The sequence below is a fragment of the Abrus precatorius genome, unplaced genomic scaffold, assembly GCF_003935025.1.
Source record: "Abrus precatorius isolate BTA unplaced genomic scaffold, Abrus_2018 Scaffold2, whole genome shotgun sequence".
Lineage (NCBI taxonomy): Eukaryota > Viridiplantae > Streptophyta > Magnoliopsida > Fabales > Fabaceae > Abrus > Abrus precatorius.
The window spans coordinates 15,194,737-15,220,639 of record NW_020874362.1 but is presented as its reverse complement, the minus strand read 5'-3'; the positions used below and the strand labels follow the sequence as shown (position 1 = coordinate 15,220,639).

Genomic DNA, 25,903 nt, shown 5'->3' with positions numbered 1-25,903 from the left:
AACCAATTAATTTAATCAATCATGAAGCTTTACCGTTACAGTGCCTTCAGCAAATATAAAGTTGTGTGGATGTACTAGATGACAACCCCTGCTGATATACACACAAAATAGGTTGAATCTATAGTCGATCAAACAAATTCGCAACACTAATATGGCGAATGATACGAAGCATTATCTTGTGATTCAAGATGTGAACACTTTGTTTTCGAATTTTCCATTCAAGCTCGTGTAAATCGTTGAGTAAATAACACTATTCTTGTCTACTAGTTAATTTGAATCTAGCTCAGGAAGGTGTAGATAAAGGAACAACTGTCCACCACCAGCTACTCCCAAGGCACCTCTCGAATCATCAGTAGTAACACATGTGACATTGCCATCTGACACCAAGGAATTGTAATTTTTAAAATTAATGAAAAATAACTTGGTAGAAATCTTTCTAACAAACAAAACACGAGAACCAGTCAACCTTCAGCTTTACATCGCTGAAACCATATCTCAAACATAAGACCTCAAAATGACACTAATATTACATTAAACCACGATTATTCGGATTATTAGAGTCTAGAGAAGAGTACCAGGAATGGCGTAGTCTAAGCAGAGTAGAAACGTGTTTATAAATGCATTCCCAATTCTCCTCAATTTAAGGAATACGATCCCAGGTGTTTTCAAATTAATATATACAATTAAATTAGGTACCACAAATAGTTTGTTGATCGGGTGACTTTATTTGTCGACATTAGATCAAATATTTATGAAATGGACTTAAGTTTCTTTCTTCTATGCAACATGTTGAAAAGTATGCTAGTCACCTTTTCAACCAAAGATGTAAGACACATCTTATTAAAAACTACCAACTCTTTTAATTCACGAAACCGAGGATTTTCTTAAATTTGGGGGTTCAATGGAAGGAAAAACATATGTAACAGGTTGGGTACGTATGTGGGATAAAGTATGTGTGAGGACTGTACCACTTTGAATAGAAATTTAATATGATCACAGAATTCTAATCGCTAATTTTAAAAGAACAAAAGAGATTTCTTGGAATTTCCTGAATATACTTCATTGTATGACTTAACTAAACTCAGTCAAACTTGTATAGGGAATAGCCATAATAGAACAAATATGTATGTTGAAATCATTGGACGATTAAGTGGCTTAATATACTTCATGGAATATTAGTACTTTGATAAGAAAGTCACTAGAAATGGTAGACACTATGATTCGTAGAAAGATTAACATCATATGCCTTCAGGAAATAAAATGTTAGAAATAAGGTTAAGAAGCTTGATACTACTGGTTTCAAACTCTAGTAAACAAAAAAGTCAAAGGAAAGAATGTAGTAAAGATCAAAAAGACCGGAGATAGGATTATGTCCATGAAGTTATTAGTTGCACAAGACACTATTAGATTCATTAGTGCTTATACTCCACAAGTTGGCTTGAAAATCCATTTGAAAGCAAAGACTTGGGAGGATTTGGAGGAGTTGATCCAAGACAATTTGCAAGGGCTCATAGTGGTTTTAGTTTTGGAGAGTTAAATTAGGAAGGAAGGTCTATCCTAGATTTCTCAATGTCTTACAACTTTAAGATTATGAACACTTGCTGTTGTAAAATATAATTAAGAGATTTATTATAATTAGAAAATTTGTTCTGTAATTAAGGATAGATTTAGCTGATTTGATTTGTACAGTTCTTATTTCCTTAATTAGGAGACTAGTAGTCTATATAAATGTATTTTGTATAGGCTCTCAATTAATTAAGAAATTCTAATATTATTCACATAATATTATGTTCCCTTTTTTCAAGTTGGTATTAGAGCTCCTAATCCAGGGGGCTCTGCTTCCGCATCTTCTAGGCAGCCTTCATTGCTACGAATCTGCGCATGTTAGCACCGTTTGTCGCAGTCCGCTACCGACCACTGTGGACCCAACCAAAAAAACACACCAGGAGGAGCGTCTCTTCAAGGTCGGCCTACCCCCAAAATTTCTCCGTCAATCGCTGGTTTTGTCTCTGGCACATGTACATCACGCGCCACCTTCCCAGCCGCCGTTTTTGACCCACCCAAACACCACAGACTTGGTCGCAAACCATCCCTGATTCTGTTCCAGAAGTCATTTCATCTTAATACAACCTCTTTTAAGTACTATTAGAAGATTCTACGTTAAGCGGTTACTGTTCAAATGGGTTATTATTTAAACTTGATACTGTTTAAACGCATTACTGTTCAAACGCGGTACTATTCATCAATTTCTGTTTCTGCATTTTTTCATTCTCCCAATATGTCTGAAGACAAGACAGCCCCTGTTTTGAGTACCAACGATCTACAGGTTTTGCAAGGCTCTTATTGCCTTGATGGGCGAAACTATTTACAGTGGGCTCAGTTGGTTCGCACAACCCTCAAGGGACGGAGGAAGTTGAGTCATATTGAAGGAGACCCTCCAGCCCAAAATATGAAGCTTGGGATGATGAAGACTCTGATCATGACTTGGCTGTGGCATTCTGTGACACCGGAGATCAGTCAGAATTGCATGTTTTTCTCAAATGCAAAGGAAATTTGGGAGAACCTTAGAAAGACGTATTCTATGAAGAAGGATACTGCAGCATGTTATGAAATAGAGAGCAAGATCTTTAATACCAAATAAGGGAGTCTTTCAGTAACAGATTACTACGGAACATTGAATGGTTTTTGGATTGAGTTGGACCAGTGTCAGAATTTGAAAATGGAGTATACAGCTGATTCAAACACACTAACAACATTCCTAGAAAAGGTGCGAATCTTTAAGTTCCTGCATGGACTAAACTCAGAGTTTGATCCAATTTGGGTTCAGATTTTGGGCAGGAATGAACTTCCTTCTCTCTCAGAGGTATTTCACATTGTATGAGGTGAAGAAACTCGGAGGTCAGTCATGCTGGAAGGAGGCAGTTCTATTGATGGTTCAGCCTTGGCTACGAACAAGAGTTCTATGAATGGTTCAGCCTTAGCTAGTGGCAAGGGTCCTGTAAAAGGCTCTTCATTTGGAAGGCCACCAATAAAAGCTAGTCGTGAAGATAGGTGGTGTAGTTATTGTAGGAAGACGGGCCACACTAAGGAGACATGTTTTAGGCTCCATGGCAAGGAGAAGGTTCTTGAGCGAAGTGGAGGGTTCAAAGGGCTTACACAACGACGTGCTAATCAGGTGACATCTGACTATGAAACTGCCTCATCTGCCCAAACAGCAGAAAATGAGGTACTAGCTCTCAGCAAAGCAGAGTTGGAACGCCTAAGGGCTCTTATGGACTCTCTTAGTAAGACATCTAGTTCTTGTTCCTTAACCATGACTGGTAAGAGTTCTAGCTTCTTATCCTTTAAGGGTTTTGATACTGAGAATATCTGGATTATAGACTCTAGTGCTACTGATCATATGACACCTCATTTTCCTTATTTTTCATACTATTCCATTTCATCTGGTAACCAACATATCACTGTTGCTAATGGTTCTCATACCCCTGTTACTGGTTGTGGCAACATTCAACTTCAATCTTCCCTTTTTCTTAAAAATGTGTTTCATGTTCCACAACTATCTAATAACCTCTTGTCTATTCATAAGATCACCGAAGATTTAAACTATGCAGTCACTTTTTTCCACTCCCATTGTGTTTCTCAAGATCATGCCACGGGGAGGACGATTGGAATTGCTAAAGAGCAGGGCAGGTTATATTACGTGCAGCATGAAGACAATAAAGAGTGCACCAAACAATAGGCACTCACATCCAGCAATCAAATGAGTTTAGAATCTTGGTCTTCCTTCCAGATATGGCTTCAGCATAGGCGTCTTGGGCATCCTCCTTTTAGTGTTCTTAAATCATTATTTCCTTTTTTGTTTACAAAAGTGTTAGTTGAGTCTTTTCATTGTGATGTCTGTCAATTTGCTAAACATCATCGAACAATTTTTCTTCCCAGTAATAATAAAAGTTCAAAACCTTTTGATCTTGTTCATTTGGATGTGTGGGGGCCTGCATCTACTCCTAATATTTCTGATGCCAAGTGGTTTGTTTCTTTTATTGATGACTGTACACGGGTTATCTGGATTTTCCTCATGAAAGATAAGTCTGAAGTTTTCCAGCTGTTTGTTAATTTTTACCAAATGGTTCAAACACAGTTTGGGAGTCCTATTAAGAGATTGCGTTCTGATAATAGGAAAGAATATGTAAATCAAAATCTCTCTAATTTCCTTAAAGAAAAAGGAGTTATTCATGAGTTAATCAGTGTGGACACCCCCCAACAAAATGGGGTTGCAGAAAGAAAAAATCGTCATCTCCTTGAGGTTACTAGAGCATTTCTCTTCCAAATGTCTGTCCCTAAGTCTTACTGGGGGGAAGCTGTTTTCACTGCCACATATTTAATCAATAGATTGTCCTCTCGTGTTCTTGATGGTATTAGCCCTATTCAAGTCATGACCTCATTCTATCCTTCTAACCCCATTATGACCAGCCTCCAAAATCGTGTCTTTGGTTGTTCAGTTTTTGTCCATGTTCATAGCACTCATCGGGAAAAGTTAGATCCTCGGACTATCAAATGTGTCTTCATAGGTTATGCCTCAAACAAAAAGGGATACAAATGTTATCAACCCCAAAGTCGCCGTGTCTATGTCTCCAAGGATGTCACATTTCATGAAACAGAACCTTTCTTCACTAGTACTCAGCATCAGGGGGAGAGTAACCTAGAAGAAGCTGAGTTCCTTGAGTTGTCATCTATTCCTTTGTTGCAAAATTCCACTCTTCTGGAGGATGACAGAGATCCTGGACCAATGCAGAATAATGAAGTTAGACGTTTTGGGATTCAATATCAGCGAAGAGAAAAACCCGACCTGGTCGAACAGCAACTTCAATTGCCGAACTGGAGGTAAGAACTCATAATCTTGAGGACACCTTAAATATCTCTTGTGATCTTAACCCGGATAATTTACCAATTGCCTTAAGAAAAGGAAAAAGATCTTGTGCCAAATATCCTATATTCCAATTTGTGTCTACTAAAATTCTTTCTATGCAACACCAAAGTTTTATTTCAGCTATTGATTCTATTATAATCCCTACATTAGTACAAGAAGCCTTAAAGGATAAGAACTGGGTTCAAGCCATAAATGATGAAATGGGTGCATTGGAAAGGAATGAGACTTGGGAGATTGTAGAGAGACCAAAGGATAAAAAAGCAGTGGGTTGTCGGTGGATATATACTATTAAGTATCACTCGGATGGCACACTGGACAGGCATAAAGCGAGGCTGGTTGCAAAAAGATACACCCAAACCTATGGGATTGATTATGACGAGACTTTTGCTCCTGTGGCAAAAATGAACACAGTCGGAATTATCCTCTCCTTGGCAGCACACTTTGGTCGGGAGATGCATCAGTTCGATGTTAAAAATGCCTTCCTACATGGAAGCTTAGATGAAGAAGTATACATGGAAATTCCACCTGGATATGGTGTTGCTGGTGGAGGAAGAAAGGTTTGCAAATTAAAGAAAGCCTTGTATGGCCTCAAACAATCACCTCAGGCCTGGTTTGGGAGGTTCACTCAGGCCATGGTATCTCTAGGGTACACACAAAGCCAAGGTGATTATACTCTCTTCATAAAACACTCACAAGACGGCAAACTCACTCTGCTTTTAGTCTATGTAGATGATATGATTATTGCAAGAGACGATGAGATGGAAAAACATAATTTGAGGAAGAAGTTGCCTGCTCAATTTGAGATGAAGGATCTCGGTAAGCTAAAGTACTTCCTTGGGATATAAGTTACATACTCCAGACAGGGTATTTTTATTTCCCAACGGAAATACATTCTTGATCTTCTTAAAGAGACTGGTAAGTTGGGTTGTAAGACCACTGGAACACCCATAGAGCAAAACCATAGAATTGGAAATGATAATGGAAGCCCAAAGGTGGATAAGACACAGTACCAGAGACTTGTGGGAAAGCTCATCTATCTATCTCACACCAAGCCAGACATAGCCTATGCAGTTAGTGTAGTTAGTCAGTTCATGCATGATCCAAGAGAAAGACACTTGCAGGCAGTAAATAAAATTATTCAGTACTTGAAGGCCTCTCTAAGGAAAGGATTGCTATTTAAAAAGGAGGGAAACCTATCCATGGAAGTGTATACCGATGCTGACTATGCAGGATCAGTTGTTGATAGGAGGTCTACTACAGGATATTGCATGTTCTTGGGTGAAAATTTGGTGACATGGAGGAGCAAGAAGCAGAATGTGGTTGCAAGATCAAGTGCAGAGGCAAAATTTAGAGCTATGGCACAAGGGGTCTGTGAACTATTATGGATGAAGATAATACTTGCTGACCTCAAAATAAAGTATGAAGCTCCCATGAGACTGGTTTGTGATAATAAATCAGCCATCAGCATTGCGCACAATCCAGTTCAACATGATCGAACAAAGCACATAGAGATAGACCGACATTTCATTAAGGAAAAATTGGACAGCAATCTTATAGCCACCGAGTACATTCCTTCAAGACTGCAGTTGACAGACATGTTCACCAAGGGACTTCCCACCAAACAGTTTAAAGATCTTACGTGCAAGCTGGGAATGACAACTATACATTCCCATCTTGCACGTAAGATCTTTAAACTGTTTGGTGGGAAGTCCCAATACATTCACCAGCTTGAGGGGGAGTGTTGTAAAATATAATTAGGAGATTTATTCTGTAATTAAGGATAGATTTGACTGATTTGATTTGTACAGTTCTTATTTCCTTAATTAGGAGACTAGTAGTCTATATAAATGTATTTTGTACAGGCACTCAATTAATCAAGAAATTCTAATATTATTTACATAATATTTTGTTCCCTTTTTTCAAGTCTTGCTTTATGAAGAGGGTGGAACATCTCATCAATTTTAAGAGTGGAGTTTCAAGGTCGCAAATTGATTTTTCTTAGGGAGGAATCTAGACAAAGGTATTTGCAAGGATTGTAAATTGATTTTAGAAGTCTTATTACACAACATACGGTCTTAGTCCTTGATGTTTGTTTTAAGAATAGTAAACAAAGAATTCGACAAGTTAGTGTTCTAAAATTAAGTGGCAACTACTTAGAGGTGAGAAACTATTTGACTTTTAGAGGCAGTTAGTAGAATAGGGTAGTTGGTCAATACAAGGTAGTGCTAATATTATTTGGGACAATATGATTACGAGGTCAAAAAAGTAGCCAAAAAAATTATAAGTGAATCTAGAGGTTTTGGATCAAAAGATAGAGTCATGATAGTATAATAAAAGTGTGCAAGAGAAGATTATGTGTTTTAAAACTTTGCATACTGAAAATCGTTTACGGTAGTTTGGTTATGTGCACAGAAGACCTTTGAAAGTGCTAGTAAGGAGAGTGGATTGCATGACTTAATCTACTAAAACGGGGTCGAGGGAGACCTAAAAGAAGTTATTAAAAGAGACCTTTTGATTAATCAGATTTCTAAAAATTTAGTTTTTGACTGAGCTCAATAACGTCGTGTGTTTCATGTAGCCGACCTCACCTAGTGAGATAAGGCTTGATTGCTGTTGTTGTTATATTGTTGTAATGTTTGTGTATTTCTGTTTTTAAATTATTGTAAGATTGATTCTAGGTTAACATCTATGTAATACTTTTGCAGTTAAATTTAATTCAAAATTTCTAGCAATATGCAAAGGATTACTTTTGTTCTTAATACATTAACTAGCTGAAGTCACTATATGATGGTGGCAGTAAGTACAATAGACATATTGGTTTATTGTTCAAATTTGAAGTAACGTCTTCCCTGCTCCTTCATTAACTATACGTAGGGATGAGTTCCATTGTAGTTGTCAATGTTTTTTGTTATACATATTTTTTTTAATTGAATTTCACTAAGACATCAAGTTTTCTAACCAGAAATTAGGGTAAAACACCGAGACATCGAGTTTGACCACACTAGTGATTTGAATCATGCAAATATGACTACAGAACTGAGTTAAGTTTATTGTTTCTGTTCTAGAAATTGCATGAGATATTATAGAATTCATTTCTGCATGTTAAGTAAATTGAAGGTACATTTTGGTCACAAGTACCATGGACAATTCCGTTACAGAAAGTTAAACAAATTTACAAGTTCTCAGTCAGGATTGAGATTACTAGTGTTTCTGCATTAGTTGTCAGTGGAAACTGCAAAGTGGCCAAAGCATATTAGAGAAAGTGGCATATTGAAACATACCTTGGAAATGATGCAGAGTACCAACCTTGGATCCTCTGGACAATTCCCACATATACACTGCACCATCACTTGTACCTACGATTCCATAACCACGCGAAACCCCAATAGCAGTAATCCTGCAGAGTTAATTTATTGAAATCTGTAAATTAATTGATAAATCTGCAGTGTAGAATAAACAACTTAGCAGCTGTTAAATAGTACTATAATGATATACCATCAGTAATTCTTTAGATCCAATTTCTTATATCCATATCACTCAAATGATATATATATATATATATATATATATAACTAATGGCTCATAAAATTTCTCCTTATGATCAAAATAATGCTAGATTTGTATGGCAGCGAAAAGTAGTAAAGACGTTAAAAGAATTTAGCAACACATGATGGACTACATTCAAATTCAGGAAACTTCACAGCACCTTGGATCCAATGGACTTCCAAAAGTTATGCTATTTTTCATTGAAAGAGCAAGCTTCCAACTTCTAAAAGCCACATCACTTGACGTTGAAACATGATCATCACAACAATCAATGTCAGAGGTAGTCGATACAAAAAGCCACATAGCAACATCCCCTTTCCCTGATGATGGAAACGAACAGATCTCACTTTGTTCTGAGTACCACGAATTGGTTGCTTCTAAAAGTGGATAGGCATGCTCCTCCATGCTAGCATAGCTGTATTCTGAGCTTTTTGTTTGCCAATGGAACAAGCTTATAGGAAAGAACTCATTTATTGGACTTTCTAAAGCAGAGAATCTTGAAACACAATCGAGGTTAACAATATCCCTGGCAAAAGCATTGAAAATATTCCGGATGAGATATTATCATATTACTGTAGCTGTATAGCCAGATTAAAAATTACTTAATATTTTCTACAGTAAATACTTCTCCTTTCCCTTTCCTATTTCTTACAAGTGTTGCAATGCATAGGACATTGTGTTGAAATATATCAGATCTGATTTGTCTGGATGAGATTCCAGCATCTTATCTTATTCCCTGAATTATTTCCTCTATCATTTCCTTTGTCATCTATTTCTGGATTCATTTTCTCTCTTTTGTGGATTGCTTTCCTTGTTTTCCAAATTTCAATATTTTCCTTATTCATTTATTTGGTCATTATATATTGGAATGGCTGAAATGTAGCCGAACAATTCCGTATATGTATCAGAGGTTTATGTCAATAAATGACAGAAAAATAATATTCTTCTCTGAAATTCTACAAATTCAATAATAAAATAAGAATAGAATATGAAATGATGGCATGACAATATGGTAGGAAAACCAGAAGTAATGTATTTCCAAAAATTTGAAATAGATAAACCTAAGATAGGAAATCTCCACTTGATGAAGATTTACAAACCAAAGAGAGGTGAGGTATGGAAGAAGTCAACAGACACAAAGTTCTTTGTCATCTGAACAACCTGTGACTTGTATAAAATAGATAATACAACCTGACAAACTATTAATTGATGACCTAAATGTTACTAGTTACACTGGACAAAAATGCAAGCAAATTTATGCAACAAATATGACAAATTGATATTTGATAGCACGTCTCATTAAAATGTAAAATCCACTTGTAAACCCCACATCAATTATGACCAATTTGGCAATACACACATTAGTACTTGAGAATGTATAAATACCAGCATGGTCCATAAGAAATTGATAGGAGTGGACATGTGGGCTTGGGTCGTGAGGAAAGGCCCAAGGCATGGAGGGTGTATGTTAAGAGAAATCGGGCTAAGAATAGAAAAGATGAGGTGGCAGAAGTTGTAACAGAATTGCCAAACAAGGGGGAATGAAGATTTGGGAGAATATAGGGAATGAAGAGGGGAGAGAGAGATCACTTTTTTGGATAGGGAAATTTTGTTATGGACAGGGAACTGTAGTCTCTCTGTAGGATCGGTGCTCTGTGGCAGTGGGGTTGTTTATTTCCTCCTGTATTGCTTTCCTTTACGTTAAATAATATAACCATTCCCAGACTTTTTTTTTCAATTAATTCTGCAGTCTAATATCTGGTCCCTACAGAAACTATATTAGTTCTTGAGAACGACTAGTATGTTATGTGCCCAAGAACTAATATGACCAACGTGTGTGGTTCCTTTAGGACCTGAGCTGGGATTTTGCATTCTCAATGACTAATGTTGCTGCCAAACATTTTAGGGATGAAATATATGTGAGGCTATAGAGCAATTCAAACAATCTACAAACCCAATGTTATCAAATTTAAAGTTTGAGTGAAGCTAATACATTGGGAAACCCTTCCAAGGAGAATGAAGACAGCATACCATAAACTAAACTCCCCACAACTATTATAACCGACAACCAAATGAGTACACTTTGGAACTTTCTTCAACTCCACAATGCCAGGGGACATGGAGCCATCAGCTGGAATAATGAAGTACTCTAGCTTTTCACTGCCAAAATGAGAATACAAGGGTGAACAAGCTAAGTTGTATGCACCACAACCAAAATTATATATATTTAATTACACTAGCCATATAATCAACAATATTGATTTGAGATAGATAATACAGTACATTATTGACCAAAAAGAATATATTCTATAATTACATTTTACAAAGGTATAGCTCATCAATAATCTTGGCTTGTGCTCTTCTAGAAAAGAGGTCTGTAAAACTAATGGAAGAACCCAAGTCATAGAGTCTGAGCAAATAAATGTCAATAAAATTTCAGAACCTTTTAAACCAAGAAAAAACGTCATACTATCTCAATACTAGTTTTCATTCTTGTGCAATCTTCTATGAAAAACAAAAGGAATATCCATGCTTTCAGCTACAAATGCAAACATATAAGAACTCAACAATATAATGAAAACAAATTAAACACTTCAAAATAATCAGATTTCCAAAGGGACATAAATGACTCTGAGGGTAATGCAAGAGCAAAGAGTGTCATTAGAATTACCTCCATGTTGAATTCATGACCCACACCTGCAGTCTCCCACTATCTCCAACAGAAACAAGTCGGTTAGGCTCACAAACCAATATACAATGCACACTGTCAACAGTTTCCAATGTTGTTATAACTGATACATAACCATGTTCTACTTCAACAATCTTTAAAGCATTCTTCAAAGAGCAGACTGATGTACATGTTGAGCAAGAACAATCAATTTTTCCTTCACTGGGATGAAATGATATTTAGTATTCAGTTAGTCTATTTAACTTCAAAGTTATTAAATACCAATTGAAACTTACAGAAACAGTTAACCTGCAATTGGGGGTTTTTATGCTGCCCATTAAGACGATATGTTGTCCATCAGGAGTCAACTGCACCCCAGATCTTTCCACCATAGTCTAGCATAAAATACAATAGATTTTCACAGTGAGCATTTACCTATAGAAACAGTTAGTATAAATGAAAATGGAGAACAGATTCAAAATGAACAAAGGAAATTAACTTACTTCTTTTATGAAGTTGTGTTTTGGATCTGGTAACAGTATTGAGCAGTGAGCCATGACAGAAGGGCACCCCAAACTGGGTTCATTAATAGCTACCTTGTAAGTAAACAGGGTCCTTTGCTGACCCATCAGAAGGCCACATAAGACACAAACATGGATTTCATCCTCTCTTGTTCTTAAAAATAATGATGAAACAGGCATTGGATGCACGTAGCATCCCACAAACTTAACACTGCTGCCCAGATTATTCTTGAGCTCCTGGCTTCTCAGGGACAATGGTTCTGAAATCAATTGAGCCTCCTTGGCACCAACACAAATATTTTCACAGGCAAGTGGTGTTGGATTCTGAGATGATGTTAGGTTTGGTTCTACTAGGTTGCTATGTTCACCCTGAACATCATTACGAGTTTGAGGTGTTTCTTCTCGTAATCCCACAGAATCATCTGGTTCACATAGTTTATCATTTGAATTGTTCATTTGGATGATTTCTGGGACGGGTAAAGTGCCTTTGGCAGTATACATTTCAGTGCTAACAAGTTTAAACTTGTCCCAATCAGTACACTCAATGACTGCACAATTTTTTTGGAAGGGAATAGCATTTTGGAACTTTCTTCTGGTGTATACTAAATTTGGCAACTGAGAAGACATAAGTTTTTCAGCATTTACTATTTTACCCACAACTTCACCTTGTGACTTTTCTGTTTCCATATGACAGATCTTTGTTTTTACACCTGAGAATGCATTGCTAACACCTACATTGTGTTAAAAAACTGGATCAGACAAAACAACAATTCAAGCCTAGTTACAGCCGATTAACATTCATGCTTGACCTGACACCAAAATAAGCAAATAGTTTGCTGCAACCTTGATGAGTTATGTTGGATCAACATGTGATTGGGTTGATGGCAACTCAACACATGTTCTATAGACATAGTTAGTACAAGTATGGGGTGATGACCAAATTTCTAAAGTTAAGGTGCACAAGTATATATCATACAGAAATATAAAAGCAAGAAATAAAGTAATAAAATTAAATATAAATACAATTTCTATAATGTTCTAACTCAAGTAATGGCACCTCCATCATGTCTTCTCAAAAATAACAGGAAATAACTTAAATTTTTATGATGATGACACTTTAAATTGGACAATTGTTTATGAAGCTTTTGGAGTTGGAGAACCTTGAACATATACTAGGAGTCATTCTAAGAAACTGAAAGAATCCATCAAGTGGTATTACTATTAAAGTTTCAAAAGTTTCCATGATAACGTCATGTTCAACAACAAAAGGAAAAAAAAAAAGTGATTTAAGATGATGATGAAGAAGAACTAGAAGATGAAGACATTTTTGAGGAAACAGAAGATGAAATGGAAATTAATCTTCCAAAATCTAAGGGAGAAGAGGAGGAGGGATATTCCTTAGTAGATGACTATATGGATGAAGAGAAGGACTAGATAATTAATCTTTATCTTTTTATTATTTTCCATCACTTTGTTTTCTTAACTCAACATTTGATGAAATTTTATTTTATATTGAATTATGCTTTGAGACTTATGTACAAAAGTTGTATTAATACCTTTATTTCATTTCCTATGACCTGCATCATTTTTTTTATATATTTTTGTAGATATAATAATATATTATGTTGTTTCATTATGATCGTCATGCTTCTTCCAAAACCTGCCATGGCATCCACCATAATTTGATGGCAGATTTTTGGCCGTCTGCCATGACCCACCATCTGCCATGACCCACCATCTGCCATTGATAACATTGATATATAAAGCACAAACATCGCTGCCCAAGGAAGTGTCACAGTGTTGAACCTGTTTCCAACAATGACAGCTCTGTATGAAGAAAGACTAAATTTGGAGGATGTGAGTTGTAGATTATAGAGCTCCCAAGAGTGTCATTGTCCCTGACAAGTATCCAATACCTGTTACTGAAGAGTTACTTGATGAACTATAGGAGCTTCTTACTTTTCCAAGTTCGATATAAAGACAAGATACCACCAAATTTTGGTAAGCAAAGAAAATATTCTTAAATTAGAACTCATAATGGACAATGAATACTTAGTTATGCCATTTAGCTTGATGAATGCTCCTACCACTTTCCAGTCTTTAATGAATGATGTGTTTAAAGCATTGTTTAAGTCAACATGGTTTGGTGGTAAATCAAAAGAAGGCATCTCTTTGGCATGAGAGGTGGAGTATTTAGGCCATGTGATTTTAGAAAAGGAGTATCCATGGATCCCTAGAAGGTTTAGGGGCTGTTGGAGTGACCAGTTCCAAGAAGTTTAAAAGGAGTAACGGGATTTCTTGGATTTACAGGAAGTTCATTAAAGATTATGGAAAAATTGTCAAACCTTACTTTTATACAACACCTATGAGTTGTCAAATATGTGACTTATGAGTTCTACATGACTTTATGAATCTTAAATTTATGTTTACTTAAATGTTTGTTGAGATTTAAAAATTATGATCCACTTACAATTCATGATATGATCCACCAATCCTACACTCCCCTTCCATTTCAATGTTGAAACTTGATTTTGACAAACTTGGTTAAACCCTTCATGACAATATTTATCTATACTTCAGAACTTTTTTTAGTGATGCCAGATATTAATTCATAACCACATTACCTCCAGTAAATTCCAGAGCACTTGACTCGTCCTTTTGCAAAGAATTGTAACCAAAATGCACCGGATGTTTTTTCAAATCTGAGCAAGCATTATCACTTCTTTCAGAAATATTCCAATCCTTTGGAGACATGTCATCTATAACAGATTCAGGAATGCATACATCACAATCCTGAGGCCTGTCCTTAAAGTCCAACACTGAAGCATGGTATGTGGAAGTTCCATTTGCCAGATCTTGATCAGGAACCTGTTCAGAACACATTTCTTTATTCAAACTAGATCTACCAGCTTCAGCAATATCAGAAGATAAGATTTCCTGATTGGTTTTAAAATCATCACATGGACTATATTCAAAACTATCCGGAATAATAAACTTCATATGTTCAGAATTAGGAGTATTTGAATGTTGGTCTGTATGTGGCCCATGTATCATTTCCCCCTGTTTACCATATGCAGCCTCTGTCATTACTACATCTGCAGTATAAACATATTTTTCAATAACCACAAGGTGAATAGGAGGATGCAAGTGTATCAAATGTATTGATCTATGCCAGTCATTAATAAAACTAATAAAAAAAAATATCAGATAAGTATATTACCAGATGATGGTATATCCAAAATACATCCAACTTCATTCCGTTCTTCCTTGAAATTCATCTGAGAAGGAAACATATCAGAAGGACAAATGGTAAACTCCTTATCTGTGGAAACATTATTTAGCAAAGGAACTGCTTGAGGAAGTAGAAGTGACATCATTGACTTTGCCACATCCTGGCCACCTGAACCAAAATTACTTTTTTCAAAGCTTGGATGTGATTTAGATTCGAGCATTTCTTCATGTTCTGCTGCATTTAACAAATCTCTGGAGTTGATCTCATAATCATATACTGTCTCATTGTAAGCATTCTTTTCCAGTTTATGAGAGGCAGACTCAGAAGCATTTTCTGCAGTGCACCAGAGTAAGTGATCTAGAATCAACAGGAAAATGGAGAAGAGAGAGAGAAATATGAGAGAGAAAGGAGATGTTAAAGGACAGAGTGTTGTAGAACACTGCAGGGTTAATAAATAGAAAAATCCTAAATACTGATAAATAAGTTTGAGTTTTTCACAAAAGGAAAAAACTGCATTAGAAAAAGAAAAAACAACCCCTGAATAGTGTATCAATATTTATCCACAAAGGTCTTACATTTGACAATATCACAAGACATTTCACATTCTCATTCTGTCAAGAACAAAATCAATTCTAGCAAAATCAAATAACTGAGTATGAGCAACATCTAGGCCCATATGCCTTTCAACAACCAATAAATGAATAGGAGGTTGCAAGTGTGGAGAATTAATATAATGAAAAGTAAGTACAAACAAAATGTAAGTACCTTGCTCAAAATCTATGGTATCAGGAACACAAAGATCAATGTCAATACAACCAACAGATTCTTTAGAGCATGACTGCATCAGCTCCTTGTCTTCTGAACTCACCAACAATGTAGATATTTTCAACTCCACATCATGTGACCCACGAAGCTGCATGAAGTTAAGAGCTTTTCTTCTATAACAAAGTAGCCAATAAATTTTGACTTAAACAAAATTTTTCAGAAAATTTTAAACAAAAGATATCAATCTGCATTAGATAAAACAAATCACTTCCAAGTAGGTTTATTAAGATCATCATAATATAGGAAAACCATTTGATAGATTACATTTTATAAAGCTAGAGCAACATGTTTCCAATGAAAATTATAAGTTCAAAGGTAGGCTTACAGGTTCTACTGTGGACAAGTTTTCAGTTACTCCCATAGTTTTGCAATGTGAAGAATACAAAAACCCAGTCAGTCTCTTTGAAGGCACATCTCCCTCACTTTTATTGTTACAGACGTCAATAGGATTCAATAGCAACCGATTTTTGGACGAAATGCAATTACTGCTTTCACCGATGCAGGACATTATTTGCAATGGGGCTGATTCACCAATGCCATTGTCAGCCCCATTCACTTCTCCTGAACCATGTTGAATTGTATAACTCCCCTGACCAAGACTCTTTTCATTCTTTACATTAGAAGTTCCACTGCTGCATGTGAGTTCTAGAGACTGAGGTCTAGCTTGTATTTTTATATTTTTATTTTTTAGTTCACATCTGCTTCTCTTCCTTGTAACACATGGTTTTCCCAGGCAAAGTAGTAAATCAGGATATGCGCTTACATTTGGGAAGTAATCATCATGATCTGGTCTAGAAACCGTATCACAGATGTTTGGGGATACCAATCTCTGTTCTGCTATTCCATTTATATCTGCCACCAGTTCTCGGAGCAATCTCTGGATAAAGGGATTTCGGAACCCAAAAAGCTGCATGTGAAGAAAATAGAAGAAACTCTATTAAGCATAATGAACAATTAGGGATTAAAAATAACATAGTATGAACAATGGATGAATAATTGTGTAATAAAATAAGAGGAACAAAAAGAAAAAAAGGAGAATTATGAGATTGATCATCATATCGACTGCAACTGTTGCAGAATGAAGGTACGTAGACACATACTTAACAAGTTCAGATCTCCTTATGCAGAAAAAGTTAACTGAAGAGAGAAAAGAAAGGTTACAATACAACTATAGAGGAGAATAAGGTATGCTTATGAGCAAAAACAATAAATAAAAAAAAAAACAGCAAAATTAACCAAGGTCATTAGTACAATAAGCTATCCAACTTCACTCCATATCTACCTGGAAGACTTGTTAAAGAAACCATGAACAGAATGAAAGAGAAGTCACAAAGACAATCTTTTTACTTAGAAATGTTTTGAAGCACAAATCACAAAGCTTTGAGAAATTATTAATGCACGACATAATTCCAACATGAGATAAGTGGCATTTTGATAATAGTTCTCAAGGCCTATACTATTAATGGTGAGCTTATGAATTCAGTGTATGTCCTGGGACAAGATAAAAACATATGCCTACAAGATTATTCCATCATACTCAAGGTATCAAATGTCAATCATATATCCATCTTTTGTACTTTACTATCTCTTTACCTTTCAGGTGTAGACAATCAAAAATTGCACTAAATAGGAAACACCACACACACACACACAAATATACAGATAGGTAAGAGTAGAAACACAACCAAGAAATAAAAAGTGACAGATAATACTTTTTAGTTTAAGCTGGAAAATTATAATGAGCATTTACTTATAATTACCACTACCAACAGCAATTTGAGTTCTGAAATTTAATAGCAGTTGTTTTGCTAAGATATGTTACAAGAAATTAAATATCAGTGATTTATTAGCGAATGCCATGAGATAACGTTGACACCTAGGGTACATTTGGGAATGTGATGTGAATGCAAGTAAACTCCTAACTAACTCTTCTAACAGGATTGTGAGCGGTTTTATCTCTAACAAGAAGTTTTCTTGTAGGGATAAAATAGTGGAGGTGCTAACAATGAAAGCTTGCCTCTTTAAAATCAAATTCATAAAATTAAGAATTGTCCCAGTTTGTTCTTCATTGCATGCATAACACCTATTATTGTTAGATACATTAGAAGAAGATCAAAGAATGCAGGGGAAAACAGCATGCTACCAGAGTACTCAGTTTAACCTTTCTTAATGAGAAAATTTTAACAAAGCCCATAAATTAACTTTTATGTTTTAACATTCACATCCCCGGTTTATAATCCTCTCTATTATTGAATATTCAGTCACCTAGTTAACATAATTACAAAGATAAACTTCCCTATTACTATAATTACATATATTTAACACTTTTAAAGAGACAAATGATATCACTATCATGGATGAACCGATAATCAGCATGACTGACTAGTAAAAAATAATATAAGAAACAGAAAGCACACTGTAGAGTATGGATGAAATATCATGTTATAGCAAATAGATATTATACATAATCATGACACAAAAGGGAAATTTCAATATGCTGCCAGAACTACCTATATCAAATAAGAGTTTTTGTCATATAACAGCCCCACATCCACTAAAACATGATATTACTTGTAAATGTAATTGTTGTAAATTATTTTCTTATCAGCAAAGATTAATAGTTACAGTAGATCACGCTTCATTTTAGTCAAGTATTAACTTATATTAATAAAATGATGTACAATATAATTCAAAAATAAGATGACATTTTTTTCATTAAAATATATTTCAAAATGTCTTTACTTCATTTTAACAAATATTTAAATAAACACAAAGATTACAGCAAAACCATAACTAACGTTAGACATGCTTGAATTAGCTTAAAAAAGGAAGGATTTATCAAAAATTCAAGAAACATTCTGGAAAAATAGAAGAAATTTCCTGAAGTTTTTCAATTTCAATTTATCAACAGCACCAATTTCTACCTCCAAGCCATCCATCTTAGACGAAAGTCTCTTCCCATGCCAAATCTTCATGCGGGGGCAGCATTTCTTCTTAAATTCCTCCCATACTTGGTCTGGAGTTTTCCCAGAAGACAAACACCCATCATCAGATGAAATCTGCATAAATATTACACAACAGAATTTGCATAATAACACTCAAACCAAATTCTGGACCTTTAGTATATTGAAACAAAAGTTAAAACAAATATAAACCATATCAAGCCTGAATACAAACCAAAAATCTAGGGCCATTGACACCTTCATGAATTTCCATCTTATATGTGGCCCCATTATGAGCTCTAACAGCTTCATAACCAACTGGATATGGATACCGATCTTTTCCCTACAAAGTCATCATTGTCAATGCACTACATCAGTCAGCAACGGAAAACAAACTAACACACAAGTGTTTTGCAAAAAACTACTGCACAAATCCCAATTTCCCATGCAATGATATCCTCCCCATTCATCTATTGTCCTTTTCTTCTCTTTTCTATAGATGCATCACATAAACTGCACCACTTCTTCTTCACTATCATCTTTTTCTACAGATCCTCCTCTTGAAGTGAGACAAGAATCCATAGGATGAAAAGGTCATGGTTCATCACTAAATTACTTCTACAACACTACTACTACAAACATAACAGCGACCACATATCATTAATTTCACTGTTTGAAACATTCAAGTTAAATTCCATTTCCCACTCTATCAATCTCTCAAATAGCTCCCCACATCATTTATCATCTGTTAGAGACAAGTTTCTGGAAGGGCTGAAGGTTTATAAGCGACAAAACTATAGGAGAGGAATTAGGAAATAGGCTGTTATATTCTGTTTAGGATTTATCTTTTGTTATTGTTTTCTGTTTTTAGTAGTTTAGGATTTATCTTTTGTTATTGTTATTGTTTTCTGTTTTCAGTAGCTAGGAGCATGATTTTAGGAAACAAGAATAATTTAAATAAATGGGGTTACAAATTGGAATGGGCATCTTGGGTAATTACTTCATTCTTAGGGCGCAGAGCCGCTTGAGAGCTCTCTTCCCATTGTTGTTTTCTGCTCAACTGAGCCAATTCAATACATACTTTAACATTCTGTTTTTCATACCTATCAATTGGTATCAAAGCACTTTCTTGGTGCTGAGATTCTTGTTGAAGCGATGGATTTGGAACGCTTAGAGCGTGTAGAGAAGACGCTAGAAGAACTGATGCAACGAATGGCAGTTCGGGGCCGAGCGCGCCGCCGCGATAGATCCCCACCGAGGACCCCTAACCGCCAAGATGCAGGACGGTGGAAACCCACCTCCAGGTCCGAGGCATCAGTCTCACCGGAATATGACGAGAGACGATCTTCTGTGTCTCCTCGCGACCACACCTACTATCAAGACACCTTCCGGCGTCAGCACCACCATTCCCCATTCCGAGATCATCGCCGCAACAACTCTCCCGTGGCAGACCATGATCAGAAGATAGAACTTCCCATCTTCTCCGACGAAGACCCAGTCAACTGGCTGGTGAAGATCGAAAGATAGTTCACCCTCCAACGCATCGAGAGGGATGAACGCCTTGACATTGTGCTCCTCGCCTTGGAAGGGGTGGCTCTAAACTGGTTCTATGCTTGGGAAGAACAGACAGTGATCTCTTCGTGGCGCCAATTCAAAAGTGCCCTGCTGGGCCGCTACCAACCAGGCACGAGCAAGGACCCCTTTGGAGCACTATTCCGCCTGAAACAATTTGGTCCCATGCTTGAATATATAGAGGAATTTGAGAAACTGTTGCGACCTCTCAAGCATCTTGATATGGAGGTGCAGATCGGCATCTTCCTCAATGGACTCCAGGAGGAGATTGGTGCGGAATTGAGGAGCTTGGAGCTAGAGTCGTTATTGGCGATGAAGGAGATGCTTCTAGAAGAGAGAAATCGCGCCTGGAGAAATAGTCAAGTGACACCTTGGGCCAAAGGGGCTGGTAACAGTAGGCCCCATAATTCCCAAAAGAGAAACCCTACAGTCAGCAACATGGGCCCATAAAACAACCAAAGACTTCCAACCCAAAAGAGACCCACCCCAGCTAAACCAAACACAACCTAGATTATCCCAAGCTGAAATTCAAGAACGTAGCCGTCGCGGGTTATGTTTCAAGTGCGGGGACCCATGGAACAAAGAGCACATCTGCAAGTATAGACAGTACCGACTTGAACTAGTAGAGGAGAACGAAGAGGAAAAATTAGAGGAAGAGCGGGGTGAGGCTTCAGGAGGGGAGGAACCTTTTCTAGAAACCAGACTTCGAGTACTCAAGATCTCATTACAAAGTTTGAAAGGATTCACCACTAAGAAGTCCTTCATGGCAAGGGGACCCTCCAAGGCCATGATGTCACTATTTTGGTAGATTGTGGAGCAGAGGATAATTTCTTACACACCGGGCTGGTAGAAAAGCTAAAGCTGAAAGTGACCGAGACTCTTCCATATCGCGTGGAGCTGGGAACAGGTACAGAACACCAAAGCAGAGGAGTGTGCAAGGGAGTCCAACTGGAGGTACAGGAGGGGACCATTACACAAACATTCTACCTTATCCAATTGGGCAGTGTGGACGTCATCCCGGGTATGGATTGGTTGCAAGGTTTGGGAACAATCACAGCCAACTTTTCTCAGCTGTATATTAAATGGCGCAAAGGGGCTAAAATCCGGGTACTACGAGGAGACCCATCCTTAGGAAGAAAAGGGGCTACATTCAAAACAACGTTGAAGGTACTAAAGGAGGAGAGCAAAGGCATTTTGGTAACTACAATAAAAGCTCAACCTGAAGAGGAGGTCTCGCAGAAGATACCAGAGGCCATGAGTAAACTATTGGAGGAGTTTGTTGACATAGGCATAGTGCCAAAGGGGCTTCCCCCTGTGAGAGAATGTGATAGAACTCAAGGACAAGTGAGTTCTAATCCTAATACCGATATTGTTGTACATAATTTTCCAACAACAAAAGCTAAACCTTGGATAGTCTATTCTAGAAAAAGGAAGCAGTCCAATTAAGAGTTAACTGTTATTTTCTGTTACATGTTTTGTTACTTTCTGTTAGTTATCCAAATTGTATATAACTGAAGGGAATGAGTAAGGTAGGCAGTTTCTTGGAAGTTAGTCAGAACTTGTGGCAGAGGGATAGCCTCTGAGGAGTTAAACTCCGGGGTACTCATTGTACTCAAACTTACAAATTCTTTCATTCTTTAATAAAGGATTTCAATGTGTCTTCTTTTTCTGTAAATCCCAACAGAATGCGACCACGCTATAATCATTAAGGAAGGAGCTTCCATACCAAATATCTGGCCCTATCATTATCCTCACTCACAAAAAAATGAGATTGAGAAGTTAGTGGATGAGATGCTGGAAGCTGGTATCATAAGGCCCAGTATTAGCCATACTCAAGCCCAATATTACTGGTAAAGAAGGATGGGGGATGGAGGTTTTGCGTAGATTACCAAGCTCTGAACAGTATCACAAGACCGGACAAGTTTCCCATTCCGGTCATTGAGGGTTGCTGGATGAATTGGGAGAAGCTCGGATATTTACTAAGCTGGACCTAAAATCTAGTTACCACCAGATTAGGATGAGGGAAGGTGATATCAAAAAAACAGCATTTCGAACACATGAGGGGCATTATGAATTTTTGGTAATGCCTTTTGGGTTAACCAATGCCCTTCCACATTTCTATCACTCATGAATCAAGTACTCCGACCTTTTTTAAGAAGGTTTACCTTAGTTTTCTTTGATGACATTTTGATCTACAGTCGAACAAAGGAAGAGCATGTGAGGCAAGTGAGGGATGTGCTTGAACTATTGAGGCAAAATCAGTTGTACATCAACAAAAAGAAATGTTGTTTTATGGTTGCCAAATTAGAATATTTGGGGCATATTATCTCTAAGGAGGGCGTAGAGGCTGACCCCAAAAAGATTGAAGCGATAATTAAATGGCCAGCACCAAGGGATGTTAAAGGATTAAGGGAATTTCTGGGGTTAACAGGGTATTACAGGAGATTTGTGCAGGACTATGGGAAGATAGCGTGGCCTCTCACACAATTATTGAAGTAAGACGGGTTTTGCCGGAACTTAGAAACCCAAACAGCCTTCGAAATTTTGAAGAAAACCATGACCTCTTTGCCGGTGCTAGCAACCCCCAGTTTTGACAAAGAGTTCGTATTGGAAACTGACGCCTCAGGGACTGGATTGGGAGCTGTTTTGATGCAAGAGGGAAGGCCTAATGCCTTTTGGAGTCATACTCTCTCAAACCAAAACCAAATGAAATCTGTTTATGAACGGGAATTAATGGCAATTGCCCTGGCAGTTCAAAGATGGCAGCACTACTTACTTGGGAGAAAATTCATGGTGCATACAGACCAAAAATCTCTCAAGTTCTTAATTGACCAGCGAGTATTGGGGGAAGGGCAGCAAGGATGGATATCTAAACTCATGGGCTTTGAATTTGAAATCAAATACAAGGCAGGGAAAGAAAATAGGGTTGCGGATGCTCTCTCTCACAAGTTTCAATTGGCAGCCCTTTCCACAGTTACCTTCTCGGAATGGGCGGGACTAGAAGAAGAAGTTCAACCGGATGAGAAGCTAGCTGGTGTAATACAGAAAATTATACAAGGGGAGACTTCAGTAACCAACTATGAGCTGAGAGATGGACAACTCTTTTATAAAGGTAAGCTGGTTATTCCTAAGAATTCTTCCCGAATCCCTCTAGTACTCCAAGAGTTTCATGATTCAGCCATAGGCGGCCACTCGGAATTTTTCAGAACCTACAAGAGGATTGCAAGTTTAGTTTGGTGGGAAGAAATGCGGAAGACTATTCATGAGTATGTGGTTGCTTGTGATACTTGCAACCGGAACAAATACCAGACCCTAAGCCCAGCAGGACTATTACAACCTTTACCAATTCCCCAACAGGTTTAGGATGACATTTCCATGGATTTCATTGGAGGACTACCTAAATCACAGGGCTGGGATACCATCCTAGTGGTTGTCAATAGATTAACCAAGTACAGTCATTTCATTGGCCTAACTCATTCTTACACCACCAAAGATGTGGCTGGAGTTTTCGTAAGAGATCGTAAAGTTGCATGGGTTTTCAGCCTCAATTATCTCAGATAGAGATAGAGTATTCATGAGCTCTTTCTGGAAAGAATTATTTAGAACAACAGGAACTCAACTAAGATTCAGTTCAGCCTACCATCCCCAAACTGATGGCCAGACTGAAGTGATTAATAGATGTTTAGAAACATATCTGAGGTGTTTTTCCAGCACTAAACCTAAACAATGGGCTAGGTGGTTGAGCTGGGCTGAGCTGTGGTTTAACACCACATTCCATAGTTCGACAGGAACCACTCCTTTCAAGGCATTATATGGAAGATAACCACCAGCCATCATCCGCGGGTAGGAAGGCGCATCAACAGTGGAGGAGGTCAACATTGCATTAGCTGAAAGAGACCAAATACTTAGAGAATTAAAAGGGCAGCTGAACAAAGCACAAGATCGAATGAGGGCGCAAGCTAACAAAAATAGGAGGGAACTAGAACTAGTAGCAGGAGAGATGGCTTACTTGAAAATCCAACCTTATAGGATGAAGTCTCTAGCGACGAAAACTAATCAAAAGCTCAGCCCTAGATATTATGGTCCTTACAAGGTATTGGAGAAAATCGGCGAGGTCGCCTATAAGTTAGAACTACCAGAAGAAGTAAGGATACACCCTGTTTTTCATGTATCCTTGCTCAAGAAATGTGTGGCAGCAGACGTACAAAGTCAACCTTTACCAACTGGCCTGAATGAGAATTGGGAATTGATGGTTCAACCCACTGAAGTCCTGGCAATGCGGACTACCAACCACGGAGACAAAGAAATGCTGATCAAATGGAAGGGTTTGCCGGATCATGAGAGCACTTGGGAGGTGTCAGAAGATATCCAAATCGAATTTCCTGAATTCCACCTTGAGGACAAGGTGATTGTTCAAGGGGGAGTATTGTTAGAGACAAGTTTCTGGAAGGGCTGAAGGTCTATAAGCGGCAAAACTACAAAAGAGGAATTAGGAAATAGGCTGTTATATTCTGTTTAGGATTTATCTTTTGTTATTGTTTTCTGTTTTCAGTAGTTAGGAGCATGATTTTAGGAAACAAGAATAGTTTAAATAAATGAGATTACAGATGGGAATGGGCATCTTGGGTAATTCTTCATTCTTAGGGCGAATAGCCGCTCGAGAGCTCTCTTCCCATTGTTGTTTTCTGCTCAACTGAGCCAATTCAATACATACTTTAACATTCTATTTTTATACCTATCATCATCAAATTTCAATCTGAAGTGTGTTGTTATCATAGTCTATCTCTACAGAAATATCTACGATGCTACCATGTGTATGTAAATATAAATATATCATATATATGAAAGTTCTGGAGAGTCCACAATTATTTATGTAGTCATCTTAGAGAGGGGGAAAATAATTGTAAGATATTCAGTTAAATGCTGATGGAGAATAAAGCAAATAATTTTACTTCAACAAAGCAATTCTACACTACAAAGCAGTTCAAGAGAATAACCTACAAATACTTCATCGAAAAAAGATAACGAACAATGTGATTGTTATCGAACTGGAAATTGAAAGGGAAAGGGAAAAGAAAGAATGGTATCAAACCCTAGAAGTGGTCCAATACTTCTTGTCCCAGGGTCCTTTGTAGAGGGAGCCGATAGAGATGATTTCAAGGCCATCGGTTCTCTCTTCTGCATCTGCTAGCGCGGGTTTCTCAGCTGTTTTTCTAGTCTTCGCCATTGAGGTGATACGAGTGAGCAAGTGTGTTTGTGTGTGTGAGAGAGAGAGAGTAGATGGCGGGAAAGGCGCTTTGGGGTTTAAGAACGTAGCGCTTCGTTCCTTTTACACTTCAAAAAATAATTTTAAGGAGTTATTTTGTCAAAACAATTAGAAAAAAGTACCAATAATTTCTAATATAATCATGCAAACTTTTTGAGAGAAAAAATTAAATTCTAATTTATCCCTTTATATTTAAAACAAGTGTATGTATAGAAAACATATACATATAAAAATAAGTCCTGTCTCAAAAAATAATTTTTTATTCTACAGCATTCATATTAAATATAAAAAAGATAGATATTAATTAATATATATTTGTATTAATTTATTTAATATTAAATATTAAATAATATTTTTTACATTACAACCTTCATATTAGATAATATATCAATGATTTATGAATA

The 25,903-nt window shown here is 37.0% G+C and overlaps 1 protein-coding gene across 1 annotated transcript; it reads right to left on the bottom strand.

The window, feature by feature from the left end:
• On the bottom strand, positions 1–25,533 carry LOC113858262. Its single transcript, XM_027490810.1, has 14 exons — positions 25,326–25,533; positions 18,897–19,004; positions 18,644–18,778; positions 16,045–16,626; positions 15,660–15,807; positions 14,883–15,227; positions 14,287–14,757; positions 11,645–12,393; positions 11,451–11,536; positions 11,145–11,363; positions 10,505–10,633; positions 8,634–8,999; positions 8,209–8,324; positions 1–377 (listed from the first exon to the last, which is right to left on the bottom strand). Exons 1-14 carry the CDS (start codon positions 25,458–25,460, stop codon positions 268–270), a joined length of 3,699 nt encoding a protein of 1,232 aa, XP_027346611.1. The 5' UTR covers positions 25,461–25,533; the 3' UTR covers positions 1–267.
• Between the last annotated feature and the right edge of the window lie 370 nt (positions 25,534–25,903).

Excerpts from the sequence above, each read along its gene's own strand:
- LOC113858262 (XM_027490810.1), bottom strand. The coding sequence starts at position 25,460 with ATGGCGAAGACTAGAAAAACAGCTGAGAAACCCGCGCTAGCAGATGCA. Across the intron at positions 14,758-14,882 it reads TTTGGATATACCATCATCTG|ATGTAGTAATGACAGAGGCT; the intron begins GTAATATACTTA and ends TTTATACTGCAG. Across the intron at positions 10,634-11,144 it reads GTCATGAATTCAACATGGAG|TGAAAAGCTAGAGTACTTCA; the intron begins GTAATTCTAATG and ends TCATTTTGGCAG.